The sequence below is a fragment of the Littorina saxatilis genome, linkage group LG15, assembly GCF_037325665.1.
Source record: "Littorina saxatilis isolate snail1 linkage group LG15, US_GU_Lsax_2.0, whole genome shotgun sequence".
NCBI lineage: Eukaryota > Metazoa > Mollusca > Gastropoda > Littorinimorpha > Littorinidae > Littorina > Littorina saxatilis.
Genome location: NC_090259.1, coordinates 43,271,276 through 43,295,386, shown reverse-complemented (window position 1 = coordinate 43,295,386; position 24,111 = coordinate 43,271,276). Strand labels below are relative to the sequence as shown.

The 24,111-nt window shown below is 39.3% G+C and overlaps 1 protein-coding gene across 1 annotated transcript in view; it reads right to left on the bottom strand.

The window, feature by feature from the left end:
• LOC138949393 (serine/threonine-protein kinase N2-like) overlaps positions 1–23,676 on the bottom strand; it is a 104,366-nt gene extending 80,690 nt beyond the window's left edge. Inside the window, exon 1 of the mRNA XM_070321206.1 lies at positions 23,441–23,676. Within this exon, the coding sequence (XP_070177307.1) occupies positions 23,441–23,473 (33 nt within the window). The 5' untranslated portion in view covers positions 23,474–23,676. The remainder of the gene's footprint in view (positions 1–23,440) is intronic.
• Positions 23,677–24,111: the final 435 nt, after the last annotated feature.

Here is a 24,111-nt window from a genome sequence, read left to right as displayed (position 1 = left end):
ATAATGATTAGGCTACTATTAGTATTACTAATTAGTAATAGTAATACTAACCTAAACTTCACTGGCTTTTCTTTTTGGTTTCCATAACAAAATCCAATCCAATCCCTACAGCATACTGTTCAAGGCAATTTTGTTTTGTTATTTCATTTATAAAGTTGTAGCTGAAAAGTAAATTATAAATTATGCATAGTTATTATATATACGACAGTTGTTGGATAGTTGACTTCATTCATTCTTTCAAGTGATGAGACTGAGAGCAATGCCCATGCATGAACTTTGGGCATGTTTTATTTTTATTCAAAACGATGAACTCAGCTTTAGAACATGTCTGTCCCCTCCCAAGGATCATCATATCAAAGTCTGACACTGATGAATATTTGTATATTATCTTGTACTGCCGTTGCCTTTCCTAAATGCTTGAACAAATAAACACCCATGAAACTCCCCAAAAACAGGTATAGGAGGTTTGCAGATTACAGAAGTCAATGACCTATTAGTATTTAGTAGCATGACACCATCTGAGTCTCCGCAGACTTTGGCCACTAAACCATTTCCATGACAGAATTATACTCTGAGAGAGTGACACTGCCTTCTTAAGCCCACAGGCAGAGGTTTTATTGGAAATCCATGTTACGCCACAGAACGTGGCTCCAGACTCACAGATAGGTAACTGTTGTGTACGCACATAGATCTACTCCCTATAAATCCCTGAAGAAGACAGAAGCTGGGTCGGGTCTTGCAGTAAACACCCAAAGGTCACACTAACTTGTCGGCTTGTTTCACTAGCAAACTCAATACAGCTGAAATGGTTCTGCTGGAGAAAAACAAGTGGATCTATACCCTAAGACAGCAATGCCAGAGATTTTCTTGTGAGAGTTGCTCAGTGCATGGATCCAACATCAGTACACCACCAGTAAAGTGGAACCCGCCCCCCTTTTAAGACCCCAAATTTAAGACTTCTCCTCTGTATTAAGACCTTACTTTTTCAGATTGTTCATTCATAACCTGTGTAAATTCATCTCTACTTTAAGACTCCCTCCTTTTTAAGACCTTATTTCTCAGATTTTTGTGGTTCTTAAAATGGGCGTTCCGCTGTACATCATAAATGTGATTGTGATTATCAATTTGAGTTCAGTGTCAAAACAGTATTGGCATTAACCGGTAATTATCAGTATTTTACCAGTTGAAATGTGAAAATACCGGAACAAAAATGGCTGCCGGTATGACCTAACGGTTGATTTTTGAACTACCGGGGTTTTTTTGCTGGTAAAACAACAAAACCAGTAGTCTGAGTTGGACTCTTACTGGTTCCAACGGCCAGCCTACCGTTTTTTTCAGGACTGTTTGCATCATTAAAGTTTGCGTACCGGTTTGAAAAAATACTAGCGTCATCACTGCAAAAGTAAACATCCCTGTGCATGAATAAGAGCGACTTATTTTCATAACCCCTTCCTCACATTGTACAAACCTGCCACAAATTCATTACAGCAGCAGAAAGGAAAATACTATTATCATTTCCAATCTGCTTCTGTTGTCTTTTTCGTTGTACGCAATGATCTCAGTTTTATCAATCTTATCTGACGTACTATATTTTTTTCCTGATATTCTTGGTCTCTTGTCAATACAGTATCAACATCATGATGTGCATACAATAACAAGTATGCAAACTGTTAAATTCAACTCTTTGCACTTACAAGTTTTGGCTAGCTTGCGCAGCACGCACCATTAACTAAATCCCAGAAATACACCCAAAATAACTCCAGGTTCCTGCAACGTACTCCTCATTTCTCACCCATCCACAGAAATTAAAAAAGACAACACTTGCGATGATTCTAGACACAGTATCTCTTGAGGTAAAAAAAAAAACCACACAAAAACCCACATCTGCAAAACAGATTCATTACCCAAAGAAATGATCTGTAAAAACAGGTGGTTAGGGTTTTTTTCCAAGGTATTTAGTGTAAGACTTCAAAATACATAGTGTATTTTAGTGAAGCTCGGAATCGTATGAAAGTTTCTTTGAAATGTTCACACCTATGTTGAGAATTCTTCAATATGAACAAGAGCTGTAGATCTATATATCTCATATCTGATGAATTATTTCCCATGAGTTTGGTGAACACAACATAAAAATGGAGACTTATTTTGAAGAATCAGACCAAACATAATCACAGCTGAGTTTGTTTCCCTCCTCAGAAGTCTGGGTAATTTTGATACTAATCATTCACTGAAAAGAAGAAGAAGAAAAACGGCACTTTTTTCCCCTCTCTCAAATGACACACGTTCCATTTCATCTTGTAAAAAAACATAAGGCACGTAACACACAGTGTTAATCCATCACACCACAAAATGCTACTGGTAACAAAATGCTGTGCCAACTTTCTTGGTTTCTGACAAAACGGTCACATTTTGCAGGACTATTTCTAGTCAATTCTACGAGACTTGCACTGACTTTGCACTCTAGTGAGGGTCCCCTTTAGGGTGAGCTAATAATACAGCTACCGCAACCACAGCAGAGCAAAGATAGGATGTGACTGATACAGGAATGAGGGTGGCAGCTCACCGCAAGGGAATCCGGGAGAAGCAGATTTGGAACTTATCTTTTTTTCTGCTGGTGGTGATACATCAGATTCTGTAGTGTTTGCCTCATCTTACTCTCAGATGTTTGGAAGTGGCACAGTGGTTATGATTTCATCCCCCAAATGTGTAATTCATACAAGTGTATTTATAGGTGTTGACTTTTGTTTTTAAAGCTAGCGCTCTGGACAGTTACTTGTACAACCAAAAACCTCATGGAAGACCTAAAAGTTCCTCCCACTGTCTGAGACAGATAATTTGCTTTTCTAATCTTGAATGATAACCTGGACCAAGCTCATTGCCAAATTTTGTGTGTGTGAATATTGCATGTACTCTGTGTGTTTTTCCCATTTTAGCCATATATATATAGCTGAAAAAAATAGGTCTTGATTTGCGTGACTGATGCAAATCACTAAAAAGTCAGCATGACCCCTATGGCTATGATTACATTTTTACGTTCCACCAACTAGTGACACACTATTTTTCTGCTGAGTGAGTCAGAACACACATACACATGTCGATCCATGAATTAAAGACTCAACAAACTAAACAGACAACACACCACACAGAGCTTCACCTGGCATGAAACACCACCCCCTGGTTTTGACTGTAAGATTTGAGCTGACATTGACACTGACAACCAAATGTCACAGCAGAAGGTGAATGAAAGGTTTGCAGGGGACTAGAAAGCAAGGAGAGAAGCAGGCCACGACCTGACTAGGACCTTTACTCTTTGAGGTACACTTCCACCTGCAGCCAACATGTGAAAAGAACAAACAACCGCCTTGGAAATCTGTTTCTCCAGAACTGTAAATGAAAAGCAAAGACCCCGGAGTCGGCGTATGACTGCCTGAATGGCAGGGTAAGGCCAACCAAAAAAAATAGTCTGTTTACGGTAACATAGGCAAAAAAAAATAGGGTCGGTAGGTCGGGATTCCCCCCCCCCCAACCATATTTTAAAGTTATTTTGCCAAAGAATGAAGATTTTTTTCTCTTCCCAAATGCCAAAAAAAGTCTAGGGTCGCGCGAAAAAAATAGGGTCGGTCGGGATACCGTAAACAGACTATTTTTGGGGGGGGGGGGGGGGGCCTAAAAACGGTCATACACATAAAAATCCATTTGTGCTAAAACATGAACAAAGAAGAAGAAGAAAAGAAAAGGTTACTTCAGCACCGCAATCACGTTGTTCCCTGAAGGCCTAGTGTTTGTTTGTCTGATTGTATGTGTGTTTGTTTGTTCGCACTTAGATCTCTAGTGTGTATGGGTCGATTGAGCTTACAGTACTAACTTACACTTTACAGTCTTTGGTCATTGACGCATACTTTTTTCTGTATCTGTAGTGTATCTGTATCTGTCACAATACTTGAAAAACCACTTCTGGCATTTGATCAACGGAAGGGAGGAGCACACATAAATAAGTCCTAGACTGGGTGGAGATGAGATTTAAAGATCTCCACAGATCCTGCCAGAACTGGATCGTCCTGTAGATGGTTCCAGTCTACGATCGTCCTGGGAAAATAAGAGTTCCTGTGAATGTCTGTTTTTCCAGGAATAGTTTGAAAGCAGCGGCTATTGTTCGTAACACTGTTTTCAACAATATTTGTTGACACAAAATCTTTGAAACGCCTTGCTGTCACTTTGCGTTTGTTTCTCGTAGGTTTGAGGTAAGATCTGACAAAGATCTGACCCATTGTTCTGACCCCTGTCTGACTTTTGACTGGGATTTGTTTTTTAGCCAGTGTCTTCTGTATACTCCGAGTAGTAATAGAATACAAAGAAGTTGTACACAAAGACAACTTTGTGTGTGTTTCTGTGGTTAACATGTGTGTGTGAGTGGAGGCTCTGAACTTCAGAGACAGTCAGACTGTCTGCACCAGTGCTATTCTTGTTCTTCTATTTCTGTAAACTGTTCCTTCTCTGGTCAAAATCTAGGCCTCCGTCCTTTCAAAGACTCAGATAGTTTTTGTTATCAATTGATCAAGGCGAGTTCAGTTTTGTTTGTGTTCTGAAACTGTCATCAGTGGTCTTTTGGTATGTAAACTAATTTGGATAATAATTTAGTTATAAATTGAAAGACATGGATGGGGTGCATCTGTCCGTCAAATTATGTCCAAAGACAGCCTTCAGGACACACACAAAGGTGCAAGAATACAAAATAAAAAGTCTACCCTTTCATAATTTAACTACTGTCAGTGTCTGAGCATCAATGTATAAAAATCAGACTCATAAGGGCATCTGCAGTAGCACATTGACTTGTTCAAATCATTATCATAAATCGTTTTTTCTCCAGAGTTTCATTCTGACAAACTCTACTTTTCCCAACTACCTAAATTAAGGCATTAACCACAGTTCTACATGAAAGTGAATACAACCTATTTTGGAAAAGATCGATTGTTAGTTTCACAATGTACTTTTTGTGAGTGTTTGAAAAATCAGTGAGTATAAAAATGAAATGTACAAGGGCAAAGAAACAAACTGAAAAACAGGAGGAAGAAAACTTGTAAGCAAGTATCATATTTAAACATACTTCAGTGCAAATTTAAGCAAACCAACACCAAGCACCTTTTATACCAACTGAACTAAGCCCAGAACAGACCCATTTTTCATAGCTGTTTTAGCCAGCATATATTACATTTAAACAAACGTCTGCCCAAAATTACACAAACCAACACAAAGCGCGTTTTATACCTTTTATAGATCTATACTAACTGAACTAAGCGCAGAACAGACCCATTTTTCATAGCTGTTTTTGCCAGCGTATTACATTTAAACAAACTTCTGCGCAAAATTATGCAAGGGCGCCCGGGTAGCTCAGGTGGTAGAGCACTGGACTTCTAATCCTAGGGTCGCGGGTTCCAATCCGGGACGGGACGGGTCAACTTTATTTGCAGACCCAGAGACGGTATCCATGTCCCACCCCCGTGTCACCACAGTGGCACGTAACAAAGGCCTCGGTCATTCTGACCTATTAGTGCCGATGGCTGATACCACCTAAACACGCATACACTTGTGTATCTCATGAATCTAAAGTCCGGGTAAAACCCGGGAACATGCCCCTAATTATGGCTTTGCCGTGTGGTGTGGGCGTCAAACTTGAATTTCTCTCAAAATTATGCAAACCAACACCAAGCGCAAACCAACACCAAGCACTTTTACCCGAACTGAACTAACCACAGAACAGACCCATTTTTCATAGCTAAAACAGCCAGTGTTGAAGGGTTATCAGCTCCGAAGGAGGCTGAGAGCTGATAAGTAAGGAATACCTTGGCACAACTCTAACTTTACAACTGGGGTCTGTACTACTCCAGGCAGGAAAACAGCACTCGTTCTCAAGTAGGGGTCACACTTGTTTCCTCTGCACAATCTCTCCATTGGAGAAAACAATGAAACCCTCCAAATAACTAGGAGCAGGAGTCAAGAGAGAGAGAGAGAGAGAGAGAGAGAGAGAGAGAGAGAGAGAGAGAGAGAGAGAGAGAGAGAGAGAGAGAGGGGAAGAAAGAGAGAGAGAGAGGGAGAGACAGAGAGAGAGGGGGAGAGACAGAGAGAGGGAGGGAGAGAGAGAGAGGGAGAGAGAGAGAGAGAGAGAGAGAGAGAGAGAGAGAGAGAGAGAGAGAGAGAGAGAGAGAGAGAGAACGATAACGTACTATTACACGCTGCACAACAGTAATTTAACGTTACCTTAGTTCGGTCGTACCGGTGTGCAATGGGTGGAACGAGAGAGAGAGAGAGAGAGAGAGAGAGAGAGAGAGAGAGAGAGAGAGAGAGAGAGAGAGAGAACGAGAGAGAGAGAGAGTGAGAGAGAGAGAGAACGAGAGAGAGAGAGAGAGTGAGAGAGAGAGAGAGCGAGAACGAGAACGAGAGAGAGAGAGAGAGAGAGAGAGAGAGAGAGAGAGAGAGAGAGAGAGAGAGAGAGAGAGAGAGAGAGAGAGAGAGAGCTTCAAACAGCTTGTTTAAGACCAGCAATTATAAAACAATGCACACAGGACTCACACACATCTATACACAGTATAACATTTTTTGCAGTTATTTCAATTGTAAGTGTCACATAAGTTATAACTTACAATGTCAAGTGTTTCCGTTATCTCATCATATCTTATCTTAACTTGATTTTCCGGTAGTTTACAGATTAGAATTTAAAACTACATGTACCGGGAAGAAAATCATAAAATGAAGATCAGATCTGTTGATTGCAAAGTTCTGTATTTATGCAACATTTCCTCTTGTTGACAAACATTTTCACACTTGTACATTTTGCTTTTGACTGAGTCAACAATTTTTGTGGGAGATGTTCTTCCTATGACCATGAGGCAACACTGGTTCATAAAATCCCATCATAATGATAGAATTACTTTTGAAGAATATGTTGTTGTTTTTTATTTATTTAAAACACATTTTTTTCACTATCTAACTCCAGGTACATTTAGCTATATTGTCTTGATCCAAACTACAATGAATTCACAAAGCACTTCACAAAAGCAGAGCTGGTCAGCGTGATGGCTTAGTTAATACCTAACCAGCATGCGAGGTCAGGTAGGAAACAACACCCGTGAACACACCTGTCATCGGAAATGAGACAGGTGCTTTAATTAATTCCTGACGTGGTACCACCTTTACAAATCAAACCATCATCAGAATCCGTTTCAGGTATTTATGTAGAGGTCAACATTGTATGTCAAGGTGTCCCTCACCTGCCTCGTTCAATTAAAATCATGACGATGTGAACAAATGGGAGCTAGAGGCAATGAGCTTTCTGTGAGTCACTGTGAAAGTATGCAAAATGACATCACAAGACAATTTATCCACAAGTTCAAATACATGTCAAAGGTGACATTTTTAAGTTTTCCTTCTTCGAAACTAGTTTTCTTTAACAAGGCATGTATGCATGAGGTCATAGACTATAAGAAATATCTGAATGAAAATTGAAATCCACACACACACACACACACACACACACACACACACACACACACACACACAAAAGACATTTAGACTGAATTCCGGGTTGATGTTCTTTCAGTTTCAGAGGCAGCTAAACAAAAACCGCAAAGACTGAAGGCTTTACTCTTGAGCTAGTACTAACTTTCTGATAATATAAATATGTAAAGTAATAATGCTGAAAGTAATGAACATGTGAAGTACATTCTCCAATACAGGCACTAATTACTAAACAATCACACTTGTAAAATCAGCAAAATTCTTCCCGTACATGAATACATACATATAAATAGTGAACTAATGATAATACAATGTAGGACACTCAACGGTGTTGCAAATTTAATAAAATGCCAATCCAATGAAAAAAATTCCCATGTATTACTATTATAATCAGGGGTGGGACTCTCTTGTGATGAAAAACGAGGAAATCCCTTTTTTCTAGGGGGATTTGGGGGCATGCTCCCCCGACATTTTGTTAAATCAATAAATGGTCCATTAAAAACTGTGCAATCTGGTGCATTCTGAGACTAAAATTCAACTCGTTTGGATCAGGTAAAAAAGACATTCTCCTCACCCCCCTCCCCCCCCAAAAAAACCCACCCAAACAAAAAACACTTTCACACAACAATGGTAACATTGTAATGGTGCATACTAAAGTAATGAACTTACTATGTATCCATAATCCAATACTGGCAACAGTATGATCCAAGTGACGCCCCAATGCATTAGCTCAAAATGACTATTAGACTATTAGTTATCAGGAGTTTTCAGTCAGCACATTGATTTAACTCTCAAGCCTCCTGTGTTCTGTTCCATCTTCACTTTTCTCCATAGCATTCAGTCAACAAGTTATAGATACTGTGATGAAATGGGACGCGGAAAAATCAATTACCCCAGCGGAATTCGTGAGTTGTGTCCGCGGAAATCCGCGGAAAAGTCCCACCTCTGATTAATAAATGTTTTGTTTGCATAGTCAGTGCGTCACACTGAATTCACTAGTACTCACTCAGAAAGCCTCCTGCCGTTAAAAGCCCTAAAATTATTTCACTGCACATTCTTCTTGTTGATTGCTGTCAGTGTTTCCTAGAAAAGTACATGTACAACTTCACAATTCCACAGATCTATCAATTATGAACAGCGTACAAGTGAACACAGCTCTTCATTCTAAAAAAAAAAATACCAGTTGTTAGGAGATGAAGGGAGGGAGTGAAATGCCAAATGGGGTTGGGTTGGTTCCTAGAACAAGTGAAAGAAAAGCCACCAACTTTTGGAAGATTTCCATAACCAACAAAAACCAGGTGATTGGTCGCTGTGCAGTCAGCACCTTTGTGTTGTCACAATACAAGGAACAGGTGTTACACAAGTTAACACCTGGCCCCAAGATGTTATACCTGGCATGGGGTTGTTTCTGCTCAGCTCAAAGCAATGTTGGATTAGCACACCTTACGCTTACTGTGATGGCTTCTGATGAAAAGTGTATGCCAAGTGCAACACCTAGATCATAAATTAATTGTAATCAAAATAGAGTTATGAAACCATCAACAGTGTGACTCGCTCTTTCAGACATCAGCATCCACAACTGTTTACAACATTCTGCCTGAAAAATCATCTTCCGAAATGATTTGTGTGGCACATAAAGTAAATGTATGCATGGTTATCACTAATACAGCTATCTGATTGCAGGGGAGCAGTGACACTGACAGAGGTATGTGTTCATAATAACTGACAGTGACACTGACAGAGGTATGTGTTCATAATAACTGACAGTGACACTGACAGAGGTATGTGTTCATAATAACTGACAGTGACACTGACAGAGGTATGTGTTCATAATAACTGACAGTGACACTGACAGAGGTATGTGTTCATAATAACTGACAGTGACACTGACAGAGGTATGTGTTCATAATAACCAAAGGTATAATGTGAAGCACCAAATCAGCAACAACAAGTGAACAACTATGCGACCTGCGGCAAGTTCTTGTCAAGTCTTCAATAAAAAATACCACTAAACAACTCACTCCTATGAGTCCTAAAAAATGTGACCCAACGCATTCCCTTGCAAAGTACACAACTACATGTATCACCATTGATTGCTAGTAATAATCAGGAACACCCTGATAACCCCCCCCACACACATACACACACACAAATTCCCACATAAATGACCACGCCTAGTTATACTTATAGTGTACAAGTTGTGCCGAATTTGTTTTAAGGGGGAATCGAACTCTAACGGCCGAAACAGTTGGAACCCGCGAGTAATGATGAGGTCACTGGCCATTAGCCGCCCACACACGAGGATCACACACTACGTTCTTCTGTCGCCCTGTACTGAAAGTGTAACTCACAGGTCACCAGACACTCACCGATTCAGCCAAGTGCTTGGGACTGGGAGTAGGGGTGGGGGCAGGTGGGAGAGGGAGGGGTAGTCGGTACAGTGGAACCCCACTAATACAGTGGAACCCCCTTTTAAGACCCAAGAAAATCGAGTCTTAAAAAGGAGGTAGTCTTAAAATGGGGGTAATTTTGCAGAGGTTATGAACAGAAAGACTGAGAAAACAAGGTCTTAAAAAGGAGGGAGTCTTAAAATGGGGGTAATTTTGCAGAGGTTATGAACAGAAAGTCTAAGAAAACAAGGTCTTAACAAGAAGAGCAAACGCTCGATCGAGTCACTTTCGCAGTTCTGAATATTATATGAGGCATCAGATGGACAGGAAGAAATTGCTATTCACAACACAATGAGTCACGTTCACATAAAATTTGAGCCCGGTCACTTTTATAGTTTCCGAGAAAAGCCCAACGTTAAGTTGTGTGTTGCCGAACAGAAAAGGCTAGTTATCTCCCTTGTTTTTCTGATAACGTTCGTAAAAGGCTACAGATGTAAATACTTTGATGTAAAGAATAATCCTACAAAGTTTCAATCACATCCGATGAACTTTGTCAAAGATATAAAATGTCTAATTTTTCCTTTGACGCTGACCTGTGACCTTGAAAAAGGTCAAAGGTCAACGAAACCATCGTTAAAGTGTAGAGGTCATTGGAGGTCACGACTAAACAAATTATGAGCCCGATCGCTTTGATAGTTTCCGAGAAAAGTCCAACGTTAAGGTGGTGTCTACGGCCGGCCGGCCGGACAGACTAACACTGACCGATTACATAGAGTCACTTTTTCTCAAGTGACTCAAAAAGGAGGGAGTCTTAAAATGGGGGTAATTTTGCAGAGGTTATGAACAGAAAGTCTGAGAAAACAAGGTCTTAAAAAGGAGGGAGTCTTAAAATGGGGGTAATTTTGCAGAGGTTATGAACAGAAAGACTGAGAAAACAAGGTCTTAAAAGGAGAGAGTCTTAAATTGGGGGCCTTAAAAAGTTAAAAGGGGGGTTCCACTGTTACAACTTACTGTTAGACCTCCAAAATTAAAATAAAATCACATCTTAAAATAAAAAGGCTGTCTTAAAATGGCAGTAACTCTACAGAGGCCACAACAGTAAATATAAGAAAACAAGATCTAAAACAAAGTGTGTCTTAAATTAGTGGTCTTTCACGGGTGGTTCCGCAGTCCGGTAATTCTACACCTGCTTCCACCGTCTCAGTCGATGGTGGTGCGTGACCTGGCTAACCTTGTTCAGAGACTCACTTGACTATTTGCACCACCTGTACAATGCCGCCCTTGTCCCTCTCCCAGTCACACTGTGTACCAAGGAAATCAATTCATCCGCTATTTCACTGCTTCAAAGATAAGCTTACAAAAAAACAGATCATTAAACAGTGAAGAAGGATTGCTGGTGCGTGTGTTATAACCTTTCAGTAAGGAAGCAAAGAAACATCTTCCACACCCCACGTAATTCTATTACTGACTCAGCGAGTGACTGTATAGAAGTAAAAGAAGATGCAGAATAAAGACGTAGTTTGTGTTTTTTTAAGGCTAATCAGCTTACAGACCCATCTATGTGGATGTCACATTTCAATGGTGTTATTGTTATAAAAAAAAAAGAAGAAAAAAAGGTCAAGGTTCAATATTATGAGAACAAAATTGTGGGGAAAAGAACAAACCAAGGGAAAATATTTTAGTTTTTACATCAGTTTTCATCAAGGCATACAATATCGAACGCAGAAGAAGAAGAAGAAGAAGAATCAAGACTAACGACGGGAGGGCTGTTTGAGTTCTGATCAGTTTTATCAATCAACTCAGCCACTATAAAGTATAACCATAAGTAGGGAAGTACTACAGATTTATAACTATAAAGTCAATAACTGAATACAATCTCAGCTGTTCATAAACTTATACTGTATAACTATAATGTATACTTCAAGTCAGACAGCAGGGAAGAAAAAACCCACAGTCGATGAAGGAAGCAGCTGCCAGTACTACATCAGTCACTCCTTCAGTAACTCTGTTCTGGGCAAGTTACTGTAAGTTATACTGTGTGTAAGTTACTGTAAGTGTTAACTTGTGTGTGCCGCATGTTCCCTGAAAGTTAATTTACTGCAACTGAACACATTGAGAGACAATTCAATAATATCAATAGTCTTACTTACTGATACTCTATGGGAATGAATAACCTTTACTGCTAAGAAAGCTATACCAGTTGGTCAGCCTTTATGTGTAACCGTTCTGCAAAGAAAGCTATCCAGTTGGTCAGTCTTTTAATGTAACAGATCGTGACCCCAAAAGACATCAAAAGAACAGGACATGCTTCACGGCTTAGTTTAAGAAGGTAAGGTCACACAAGACGATCCACCCCACCCCACCCCATAAACAGCTTAGCCCAGACTAACACTCACAGCACCCAGTCACAAAGAAACCCTCGGCCCGTTTCACCGTCACCTCTCTTCACACTCTCTGAACCCCCCTCCCCTATCCACTTCCTCCCCCACCCTGCCGCATTTACTCACAGCGACAGCAAGCTTTGGCTGCCCCCCCCCCCCCCCCCCCACCAAAGCTTTGGGTAGTCCCCCCACCACCACCCTGCCGCATTTACTCACAGCGACAGCAAGCTTTGGCTGCCCCCCCCCCCCCCCCCCCCCTAAGCTTTGGGTAGTCCCCCCCCCCCCCACCACCCTGCCGGATTAACTAACAGACAGCAAGCTTTGGTGGTACCCCCCCCCCCCCCCCGCCGGATTTACTAAACAGCCACGGTAAGCTTTGAGTAAGCCACCCTTCCCCTTTCTCCCGCTTGGTGTACGCTGCCCAAATAAGGAACCCCACTCAATGGCATAGATCTCCCATACTTCACAGGCTGTCGACCTATTAACTGGGCATTAAAAGTAAACTGAACCGCTTTCAAACCAACGCCGTGATTACAGTAACGACCACTGATCCAGTGATAGCGCTGATCTAGGGGGAAAGATCAAAGAGCGGTTGGACAATGGCAAAAGGATACAGCCAGTTTGGTCAACTTCCCGATCACTAGTTTGCCGACATTGACATAAGTCACAGCCAAGTGAATTCTGTTGTTGTAAATAATGACAGTCTAATCTGAACACAGCCTTACAATCCCATTCACGATTAATTATGACAGTTTTGAATACTGAATGGATGCTGACCTGTGAATGAAACAATTGTTTGTGTCGGTAAGAGTAAGACCTGACATATATATCCACTAGATTTCAGCAGATTGTGTGTGGAGCTTACAGAACTTTACAACTTCGTTTTGTTTGGTTCTGAAAAACAGTGTACGGTCAGGCTGCTAGAAACACTTCACACAGAAACACTCAAGCAGACACAAACATCTGCAGATACAGTCGAAACAACACTACAGCAAACAAACCTCCTCAACCTTGTGAGGTTGTGTCATGGTGTTTTCAGTAATTTCACCTTAGTGTGAACTACTCAACTAGGGTATGAAAACCTGAAAGACTAGAAGTGACTAAGTTCTGCAAATGCTAAAGAAGTGTTTTAAATAGCCAATATTTGACAAACACACACCAAACAAAACTGGGTACAGTGGAACCCCCCTTTTAAGACCCCCAAATTTAAGACTTCCTCCCTTTTAAGACCCTGTTAAGTGTTTTCTTGGACTTTCTGTTCATAACCTCTGTAAAATTACCCCCATTTTAAGATTCCCTCCTTTTTAAGACCTGATTCTGTCAGATTTGTGAAGGTCTTAAAAAGGGGGGGTTCTACTGTATCAGCCAATGATATGGGACAGGGAGAGAGACAATGCCCTCAGACTAGCCAGAGCTTACCTGAATCAGAATGCTCACTCACACACACTGACATAGAGCTTACCTAATTCACTTTTAAACAAGTCACTGACACTCCTGACAGAGGAACACAGAACTTTGGAAAAGTCAAAGCCTAATGAGTAATGGTACTAATCACAGTGGACTGGTCACAGGGCAAGGCAAAATGTAAACATTCCAATCCCGGTCACTGCAAGCTGGGGCAACACCTATCTAAATTCTAATCGGATCAATCCGACAAGTGAGCCTGGGAATACTGGTGTAAACATTCTGCCACCCGTCATCCACTTAAGTTTATGGCTTCAAGATTTCCGGGCCCCATACTGGGAATCCCAAAAGCAAATCCAGTCCTCTTAGAATTTACAGCATAGAGGCATAGTGCAAATTGCAATCTTCATTTCTTACTTTAAAATGTTCATTACTGGAGTATCAATTTATCATGTTGATTGACAATGACATGCTGGAATCAAATTTAAACTTGTCAACTATACAACTTCTGTGGAAAAATTCTTTAAAAAAGGGAAAGTCTTTTGAGAACAATAATGTATAAATAATTAATAAAGCCATAAGTTCAGCTGTCAAACTCCTATAAATAATATTAAAAAAAATATATATATAGGGCAATTCCAACGTAACTGACGTGGCATTCACACACGTTTAACTTAACCCAAACTTATAAGAAAAACATTTATTGATCCCACAATGATGTTTTGCAATCCAACTCTGGCCAATGTATGTATGTATGATGAGATGTGGTAAAAAGTATAAAAAAACATTTTACTGCGGCCATTTATAAGAGCGTAACTGACGTGGCAAAAATTATCACTTGATTTCAGATGGCTACATACAAATCAGAAATTCTGTGAAGTGTTTCAAGTTAGACTCTCAAACTTTTCTGTATCTAAGCATGAAATACTGTTCTTGAAAATGGCATGAAAGCATAAACCAAGAAAATCAACAGATCTTCACAAATTTGAAATGAAATTGTAACTGACGTGGCGGCTGTGAACGTAACTGACGTGTCCTGTGAAAACAAAAACGTAAAATCAGTTGTAAAGCTTAATGAAAACAAACTGAACACATAAAATGGATTGTTTTGACTTTTAATTAGAAGCAACATGAAAATTGAACATATCTTTTATTCATACTTATGATTCCAATAACAAAAATTCAAAATGTTCCAACGTAACTGACGTGGCATTCACACACGTTTAACTTAAGGTAGTTCACTGGACCCGTTAAATATAAATTGGTTTCTCCCAAAAGTTGGTTATTTTTTAAGTTCGATCTGTCTGCTATGCATTCAGCATAAAAAAAATATAGGGTAGTGGGTTCGTTTCGGAGCTATGAGTCTCGGAAGACAGTGCCCGTTTTGAATTTTGGACAGAAAAATCGAAAAATGGGTATGTTTTGAAAACGGCCAATTACACAAACATCTGCATAGGAATAGTCATTTTAAAAATATCACCCAAAGCAGCAATGGGCAGGTAACGAAGTGCACTGGTAAACGAAAATGTTGCGCATACTCAAACTTTGTGACGTCACGTCTTTTGCCAGAGTTTATTTTAAATTTGTTCCTCATGTTGAGGTATTTTATTGCTGGTAGCCTGGAAATAAATTACGATTTGATGAGATGGGTTGTAAACGCAAGAGCGATCAAAACGGCATTAAAAAAAACAAAAAAAACGACAGATTGGTGGTGTTTTTAGGGGGGGTTCACTCCCTTGATTAACCCCACCCTTTGCACTATTACTGTCCAGTGTGCCTCAGAAAAATATGTGTCACGATAATGTAAAGGGCTGTTGTCCGATCATTTGTCTCAGATATATGAGCCAACTAAATTATGTTTTTAAAAACCACTGTTACATATGACCTCTGTTGAAAGTCAAAGGTCACCGCAACTTTGAAAGGCCACAAGTCCGATTCAAATGTAATAAAAACACCAATCAAAAGGTGGAGGTCACTTGTTTGATACAAGTGTAATAATAAAAATTAATAATCAAGGCTTGGTTTATAATTTTGCTTAATAGTGCGTACTGTTATTTGTTACGGTTTGAAGGCTGGGACTTTTTGAGGGTGGAATTAAAGCAATTTTTCGCCTTATGGGCCCCTTATGCCTCGAAGGACTTCAATTATTGTATTATCTGCTGCCAGCGTACAGTAGAAAGAGGGCTGCATACACAAGACACTTGTTCTTAATACTACTGGCTGTTATTCTAGTTCAAACACCGGTTTTAACATGTGGTATTCTGATGCAATCACGCTGTGAGCATCACGGGTTGGGAGATACTCTCTTACCTGCTACCGGAGCTTCAATGTTAGCTTTGGTGATTATTACGATGCCACTGGCAAAGAGAACGGCTTTGTACCGATTTCATTAGATGCCCACGTGCTTTTGACCTCGTGGTTGGGAGGCGTGTCGCATTGTTTTTATTTCTGGCGGTGTCGTCATTTTCTGACGTCATTCACTTACGCTGCCTGAAAAATGTGACGTTTGTTCTATTTACGTCATTCGAATGTTCGACGTGTTCTTCTTCTTCTTCTTCTTCTGCGTTCCCTGTTCGATGTGTTCGAATTCCCAGCCTGCCAGGAAAAAATGGCGACACAACTCAGTGGCTTCCCTTTGTGTATGAAGAGTAATATCCCTGTCTCCATTTGACCTACCTTAACCCAAACTTATAAGAAAAACATTATTGATCCCACAATGATGTTTTGCAATCCAACTCTGGCCAATGTATACGTATGTATTATGAGATGTGGCAAAAAGTATAAAAAAACATTTTACTGCGGCCATTTATAAGAGCGTAACTGATGTGGCAAAAATTATCACTTGATTTCAGATGGCTAGATACAAATCAGAAATTCTGTGTCAAAGTGTTTCAAGTTAGACTCTCAAACTTTTCTGTATCTTAGCATGAAATACTGTTCTTGAAAATGGTATAAAAGCATAAACCAAGAAAATCAACAGATCTTCACAAATTTGAAATGAAATTGTAACTGACGTGGCGGCTGTGAACGTAACTGACGTGTCCTGTGAAAACAAAAACGTAAAATCAGTTGTAAAGCTTAATGAAAACAAACTGAACACATAAAATGGATTGTTTTGACTTTTAATTAGAAGCAACATGGAAATTGAACATATCTTTCATTCATACTTATATGATTTCAATAACAAAAATTCAAAATGTAGACTTTCTTTGCAACACTAAAGAAAAGATTGAAATCAAAAATGACTCGTCAGGAAAAAAATAAATTAACAGAGATTGGTACTATTATCATTACTATGAGAACTAAAATGAATAAGCATTTTGTAAACTGAAATTAACTTTAAAACCTGAGAAAATGATGAAACGTTTGAAAAAAAAAGGATGTAGTTGACGTGAACTCGCTAATTATCCATCATAACTACAACTTCAGCAAGGATTCTGCGAGATTGCATTGCACACTGACTGGAACACTGACAACCATTCTCATGAGGCTTTGCTGTCTGATCAAACAAGAACTTAATAAATCCAGTAATCTTCAACAGTTTCGTCCATCACAGCTTAAATTTTATGTGATCAAAAAGTCTTCCAGTTTTCAAAGACCTGTTTCTCGTCCATCACGGTAAATGTAACAGAAAGTCTTCCTGTTTTTGAAGGTTTCTCAAATCTTTTATTTTAGAGTTGAAAACCTGTCCTGAATATCCTTCACAGATGAGCATGTGAACTTTCCACAACCTTGGAGTTCAACTGGCCCAAAGAACACATTTGTGTAAAAGACTTGGTCAGAATCATCTTTTTTTGGCCAGTAAAAATGCAGCTCTCCATCTTCAGACATTTGATGAAGAAATTTCATTAAAGAACCCCGATTTCTTTCCATCGCCAAGAACTCGACCAATGTAAAAACCGATCAACATAATCAACTGCATAGTATTGTTCAGGTTTTATTTCTTTTTCGTGACAGAGATTTCCTTTCAGTGCTTTTTACACTTTCCGACTTTCTTCTTTGTAGCGTCCACTTCTTCCTGCATCTTTTTTGTTGCTCCTTGTTTTTCTCCTGGACTTTATCTTTTGCTTCTTCAGACAAACGTTGTCTGTACAGCTGCATGCGCTGCGCTGCTGTCTTTGGTGGCATAGCTCAATCTCAAGAAGATAAAATATAATTTGTTAGTCACTTGGAATGCTGATGATTCAAGAGTAGGCTGGATTTTCTTCCATGGATACATTGTTGAAACATAGTCTGAAACTAACTCAGCATAATTTATTTAAATGTGAACAGATTACAAACTAAAATCTGCTCTATTTCCATGTCAATTATGTTCAAGTGCCACGTCAGTTACACCAATGCCACGTCAGTTACATTGAAATGCCACGTCAGTTACATTGAAGTGCCACGTCAGTTACAACAAATCTTGGTACATTTAGGCTTTCTATATTCCTTGGGTGAATATTCAAGAATACCCAAAATTTTGATTTTAATGTTCCATTCCTTAGTTCAGGATTAAAACAAACACTATCAAAACGTAACTGACGTGTCTTTCACCTGGAGTGATCTTTCCTATCCAATTTTGCCAACAATAAAGCTAGCAAATCTAAACTAAGTATGCTTTATTGAAAGGATAGACTGTCTGTCCTCTATTGGAGTGAAAAAGTTTTAGAAAAAAAACTATAAGATGGTAAGAAAACAGTTTATGTGACACCCACCTTTTCTCTGCTCCTCCATATATTTTTACAGCTAAAAACAAAATGGCTGCCATCAAGGGAAATCACTCAGATGAAAAGTTCAAAAGCCAAGATATCTGAAGCTGAGTTATCTGTTAATTATACTGTAGTAAGAAATCAATCCTAACTTCAATATGAAATTTTACTCCAGGTGATCACTTTTTGTTGGAATTGCCCTATATATAATTAACAAACTTTAATGATGACTGGAACATTTAATATAAAGCTAAAAGGGAAAGGTTATTAGATTTTCCGTCTCAAATTAGAGCTAATGCTATGTTATTGTTAATTCACAGTAAAAAAAAAAAAATGGTTGCTGTGACCAAGCAATTGTTTTCTGTCTCGGATGTATTGCTCATACATGTAGTTTACCTAAAACAGGGGACGCCCCTTTTTAAGACCTGCAATGTAAGACTCCCTAGCTTCAAACTTTAAGACCCTGTGTTGTCAGATTTTCTGTTCTGTGTTGATGATGTAAATTTATCTATCCACAATTTTATCTTTTTTTTTTAGGTCTTAAAAGAGGTGGTCAACTGCACTGTATCCAAAACACCTTCCGTTGCCACGATAACCTAAAAAGGTTCCTGCAATGTACCGATCCTGATCCACCTGGCGTGATCACTATTAGGCACAACAAAAAAATAGGTGTGGTTGAGGTAACATAGCCAAAAAAATAGGGAAGGAAGGTAGGCAATCACTTTATACATTTAGTCAAGTTTTGACTAAATGTTTTAACATAGAGGGGGGAATCGAGACGAGGGTCGTGGTATATGTGTGTCTGTCTGTGTGTGTGTGTGTGTAGAGCGATTCAGACTAAACTACTGGACCGATCTTTATGAAATTTGACATGAGAGTTCCTGGGTATGATATCCTCAGACGTTCTTTTCATATGTGTTTGATGACGTCATATCCGGCTTTTCGTGAAAGTTGAGGCGGCACTGTCACGCTCTCATTTTTCAACCAAATTGGTTGAAATTTTGGTCAAGTAATCTCCGACAAAGCCTGGACTTCGGTATTGCATTTCAGCTTGGTGGCTTAAAAATTAATTAATGACTTTGGTCATTAAAAATCTGAAAATTGTAAAAACATTATTTTTTTTATAAAACGATCCAAATTTACGTTCATCTTATTCTCCATCATTTTCTGATTCCAAAAACATATAAATATATATGTTATATTTGGATTAAAAACAAGCTCTGAAAATTGAAAATATAAAAATTATGATCAAAATTAAATTTTCGAAATCAATTTAAAAACACTTTCATCTTATTCCTTGTCGGTTCCTGATTCCAAAAACATATCTGATATGATATGTTTGGATTGAAAACACGCTCAGAAAGTTAAAACGAAGAGAGGTACAGAAAAGCGTGCTATCCTTCTCAGCGCAACTACTACCCCGCTCTTTTTGTCAATTTCACTGCCTTTGCCATGAGCGGTGGACTGACGATGCTACAAGTATTAGTATACGGTCTTGCTGCGTTGCATTGCGTTCAGTTTCATTCTGTGAGTTTGACAGCTACTTGACTAAATGTTGTATTTTCGCCTTAGGCCTAAAAAAAAAATAGGTGTGGTTACGGTAACCCGACCTACCCTATTTTTAGGGGCCGATCCTATAACTTTTTATTACATTTGTCAAAAATTTAAAAAAATAAAAAAACGAGTGCAAAAAACGCAATGGAAGCGAAAGCGCCCGAGTCGCACACTTTTTTCCCTGTCAAGTAGGTTTAATTTGTACACATTAGAAAAAAAAGTTACCAAAAAAAAAAAGTGATTGCCTACCTACCTACCCTATTTTTTTTGGCTATGTTACCGTAACCACACCTATTTTTTTTTTTGGCCTTACGCGACTTGTTTTTACATTTAGTCAAGTTATGACTAAATGTTTTAACATCGAGGGGGGAATTGAGACGAGGGTCATGGTGTATGTGCGTGTGTGTGTGTGTGTGTGTGTAGAGCGATTCAGACTAAACTACTGGACCGATCTTTATGAAATTTGACATGAGAGTTTCTGGGTATGAAATCCCCGAACGTTTTTTTCATTTTTTTGATAAATGTCTTTGATGACGTCATATCCGGCTTTTCGTGAAAGTTGAGGCGGCACTGTCACGCCCTCATTTTTCAACCAAATTGGTTGAAATTTTGGTCAAGTAATCTTCGACGAAGCCCGGACTTCGGTATTGCATTTCAGCTTGGTGGCTTAAAATTTAATTAATGACTTTGGTCATTAAAAATCTGAAAATTGTAAAAAAAAATAAAAATTTATAAAACGATTCAAATTTACGTTTATCTTATTCTCCATCATTTGCTGATTCCAAAAACATATAAATATGTTATATTCGGATTAAAAACAAGCTCTGAAAATTAAATATATAAACATTATTATCAAATTTTTTTTTTCGAAATCAATTTAAAAACACTTTCATCTTATTCCTTGTCGGTTCCTGATTCCAAAAACATATATAGATATGATATGTTTGGATTAAAAACACGCTCAGAAAGTTAAAACGAAGAGAGGTACAGAAAAGCGTGCTATCCTTCTCAGCGCAACGAATACCCCGCTCTTCTTGTCAATTCCACGGGCACTGCCTTTGCCACGGGCGGTGGAATGACGATGCTACGAGTATACGGTCTTGCTGCGTTGCGTTCAGTTTCATTCTGTGAGTTCGACAGCTACTTGACTAAATGTTGTATTTTCGCCTTACGCGACTTGTTTCTTCTCTAATGTGTACAAATTAAACCTACTTGACAGGGAAATAAGTGTGTGACTCGAGCGCTTTCGCTTTCATTGCGTTTTCTGCACTCGTTTTCTTGGGTTTTTTTGTGGTTTTTTTGGACAAATTGTAATAAAAAGTTACTTACAGGGTCGGCCCCTAAAAATAGGGTAGGTCGGGTTACCGTAACCACACCTTTTTTTTTTTTAGGCCTTACAGACACTAACCAAGTTAAGCTCCCGTCTTTAAGTCTTCAATCATGACTGTGGGAATGTCAATCAATAATCTCTTAATCATGTTACACAAGAAATAACCTACAACTGTACAAGACTATAAATGTATAGTCTTGTAGGTTATTTCTTGTGTATCCACTAAGCCAGACAAGGGGCTATCAGTATCAGTCTGTCCCTATCACTATCACTGTATCAGTATAACCAGAAATTGTAATTGTACACTTTTATTACATGTATTAGTATTTGGAACCTCTTCTGATCACGTCACCCTCAGGGATGTCGTTAGGCGTCGGACATCGGACATAGACCGATTAAGAGGCTCAAATGATCCACGACATCCCCTGAGATTGTGAATGTTAAGGCCTAAAAAAAAAAATAGGTGTGGTTACGGTAACCCGACCTACCCTATTTTTAGGGGCCGACCCTATAACTTTTTATTACATTTGTTAAAAAAAAAACCACACACAAGAAAGCGAGTGCAGAAAACGCAATGAAAGCGAAAGCGCCCGAGTCGCACACTTATTTCCCTGTGAAGTAGGTTTAATTTGTACACATTAGAAAAAAAAGTAAAAAAAAAAAAAAAGTGATTGCCTACCTTCCTACCCTATTTTTTTGGGCTATGTTACCGTAACCACACCAATTTTTTTTGTTGGCCTAAGTAAATTGACATGGACAGTACAAAATGTTTCATAGAAAGGTAATACCGTATAGCAAGGAACAGAAAACCAAACCGGACAGGCAAAGCAAAAAAAACCCACTGTAACTGTTCATTATTCTTAAATATCATGCTCCTGATTTTGAAACTCAGGAGGAAAAGAACTGCTCCATTTCACTTTATTGTCTGCGTACTCGCTCTCACTCAGTCACTGTCTCAGGGTTTGAAAAACATGAAGACTGCATGTATCATCTCTCGCATTTCATAATATTAATAATCATGATCGTATCTCAATACTTTGACAAGACACGCCTAAAGTCAAAATATCACACCATATCCTCAGCGTAAGCGCAAAGCCAACTGGTCTAATGGGGCCGTCACACAGAACGATTTTTGCTTACGATCGAGCTACGAGTCACTTGGGAGCGATTCTTTTGTTGGTTTGAATGATAGAACCTGCTCTATTATCTGCAAGTCAATGACAGGGTGAGTGCAAATCAGAACGCGCCACTGCAGCCTTTATGCCGTGACTTGAAAAATTGGCGGACAGCAGCAAACAGCATCTCATCGTCGATTCAGAAGGAGACGTTCTAGGTGTGTACTATGGCAGGAAACCATCAGATGCAACTGTCTTATTAATAACTGTCTCGTGAAGGACTTATGCTTAAACATTTTTCAGAAAGGGCGAGACTGAGACAGAGCGATGTTTGAACATTAGAAGAACCTGCTTCTCCAAAGATCGTCTGCTCTTGTGCAGTGCATTTGCCATGTGAAAGGTTGCTTTATGCGAGTCAATGGGCGATCACATTGTAAGGAACAAATTGTATGATTGAATCACGCGTGTAAGTTGTTACAGCCCCAAAAGAGGACATTTACTCAAATAGTAATTCTGGGAATGTACGTGGGATTTAGAGTTAGACCACAAGGGACGTTAGCATTGTAACTGCACACAGCACTAACTTTGGGGCAAGCACTAGCTTTAAAAAAAACGATCCCACAAGCAATTGTCAAGGAAACCAAATTTAAATGTTCCACTAAGCTGAAGAAACACCAGTTCCTGGTTTACCAAGTTGCAACATCGTGCTGCAAAGGATTCAGGAACAGGGGCACTGGATAAAGGGTGCTTGCAACTGTCTTCTACGTATTGCCTGTTTTTGATGATCATCTTCGCTTTGCAAGACGTGCGACAGATTCCGTCGAATACGGTTATCACACCCAGTCACACTGATACTTAGTGAATGTCTTCAATCTGCATACTGGGGAGACAGTCAAGGCACAGTAATAGTGGAGATAATTGAAGCAATTATCACCAAAAAGGAACAGTTCTCGTACGCCCCAAGTTTGCAGAGTTATGTTCAGGTATCAGGTATGGCTGTTGCCGACTGACGACACAGAACAACACAACCAACACACACAAAGTAGAAAGACAAACACAATACCTGAGTGTAGGAGGTGCCACTGTCTGACGCCATGTTGGACTGGATTGTCCCCCCGCCAAGCTAGAGTTCCCAAACAGCCGCACTTCCCGTGAATAACAGACACTAATTTCTCCTTGAATCTGTCGGGCACAAGTAAAAATTCCCACCGGGCAAGTCACCGGGAACCTCTCTTCGCCATCTCCAACTTTATCGAAACAAGTTTTACCAAGTTGGACAGCAGGCTGACATTATCATGTCACGTGTGACGACTACCCAATCAAATTAATGTTCTCAAAAGACTTTGAGAAGTTACAGGGAGACAATCCCATTGCATGATGACAGCTTTTCTTCCCAGACTCTGGCTGTGTGTTCTCCAACACAATAAATTACGCGGTCCTTTCGTTTACAGAAAAGATAGAATTTCACAGTCGTTGGCATACATTCAGAGGGGACGAAGGGAGTTTCAGGGAATAGAATTTAAAATGTGTTGCAAATTGCAGTCTGGAGTAGAATGATCTGACACTTGAGTGGCATCAATTAAAAGTTAACTTTTAAATTTGTTTTTATATTTTTGATAAAAAAAAGAAGAAATGTCGTACCTGAACTCTGTTTATAAAACATTTCTGTTGCTTATTTCTTCGTCATAGCCGTTTCTACCCATGCGATTTTCTTTTAATATTTCTTTGAGCCTC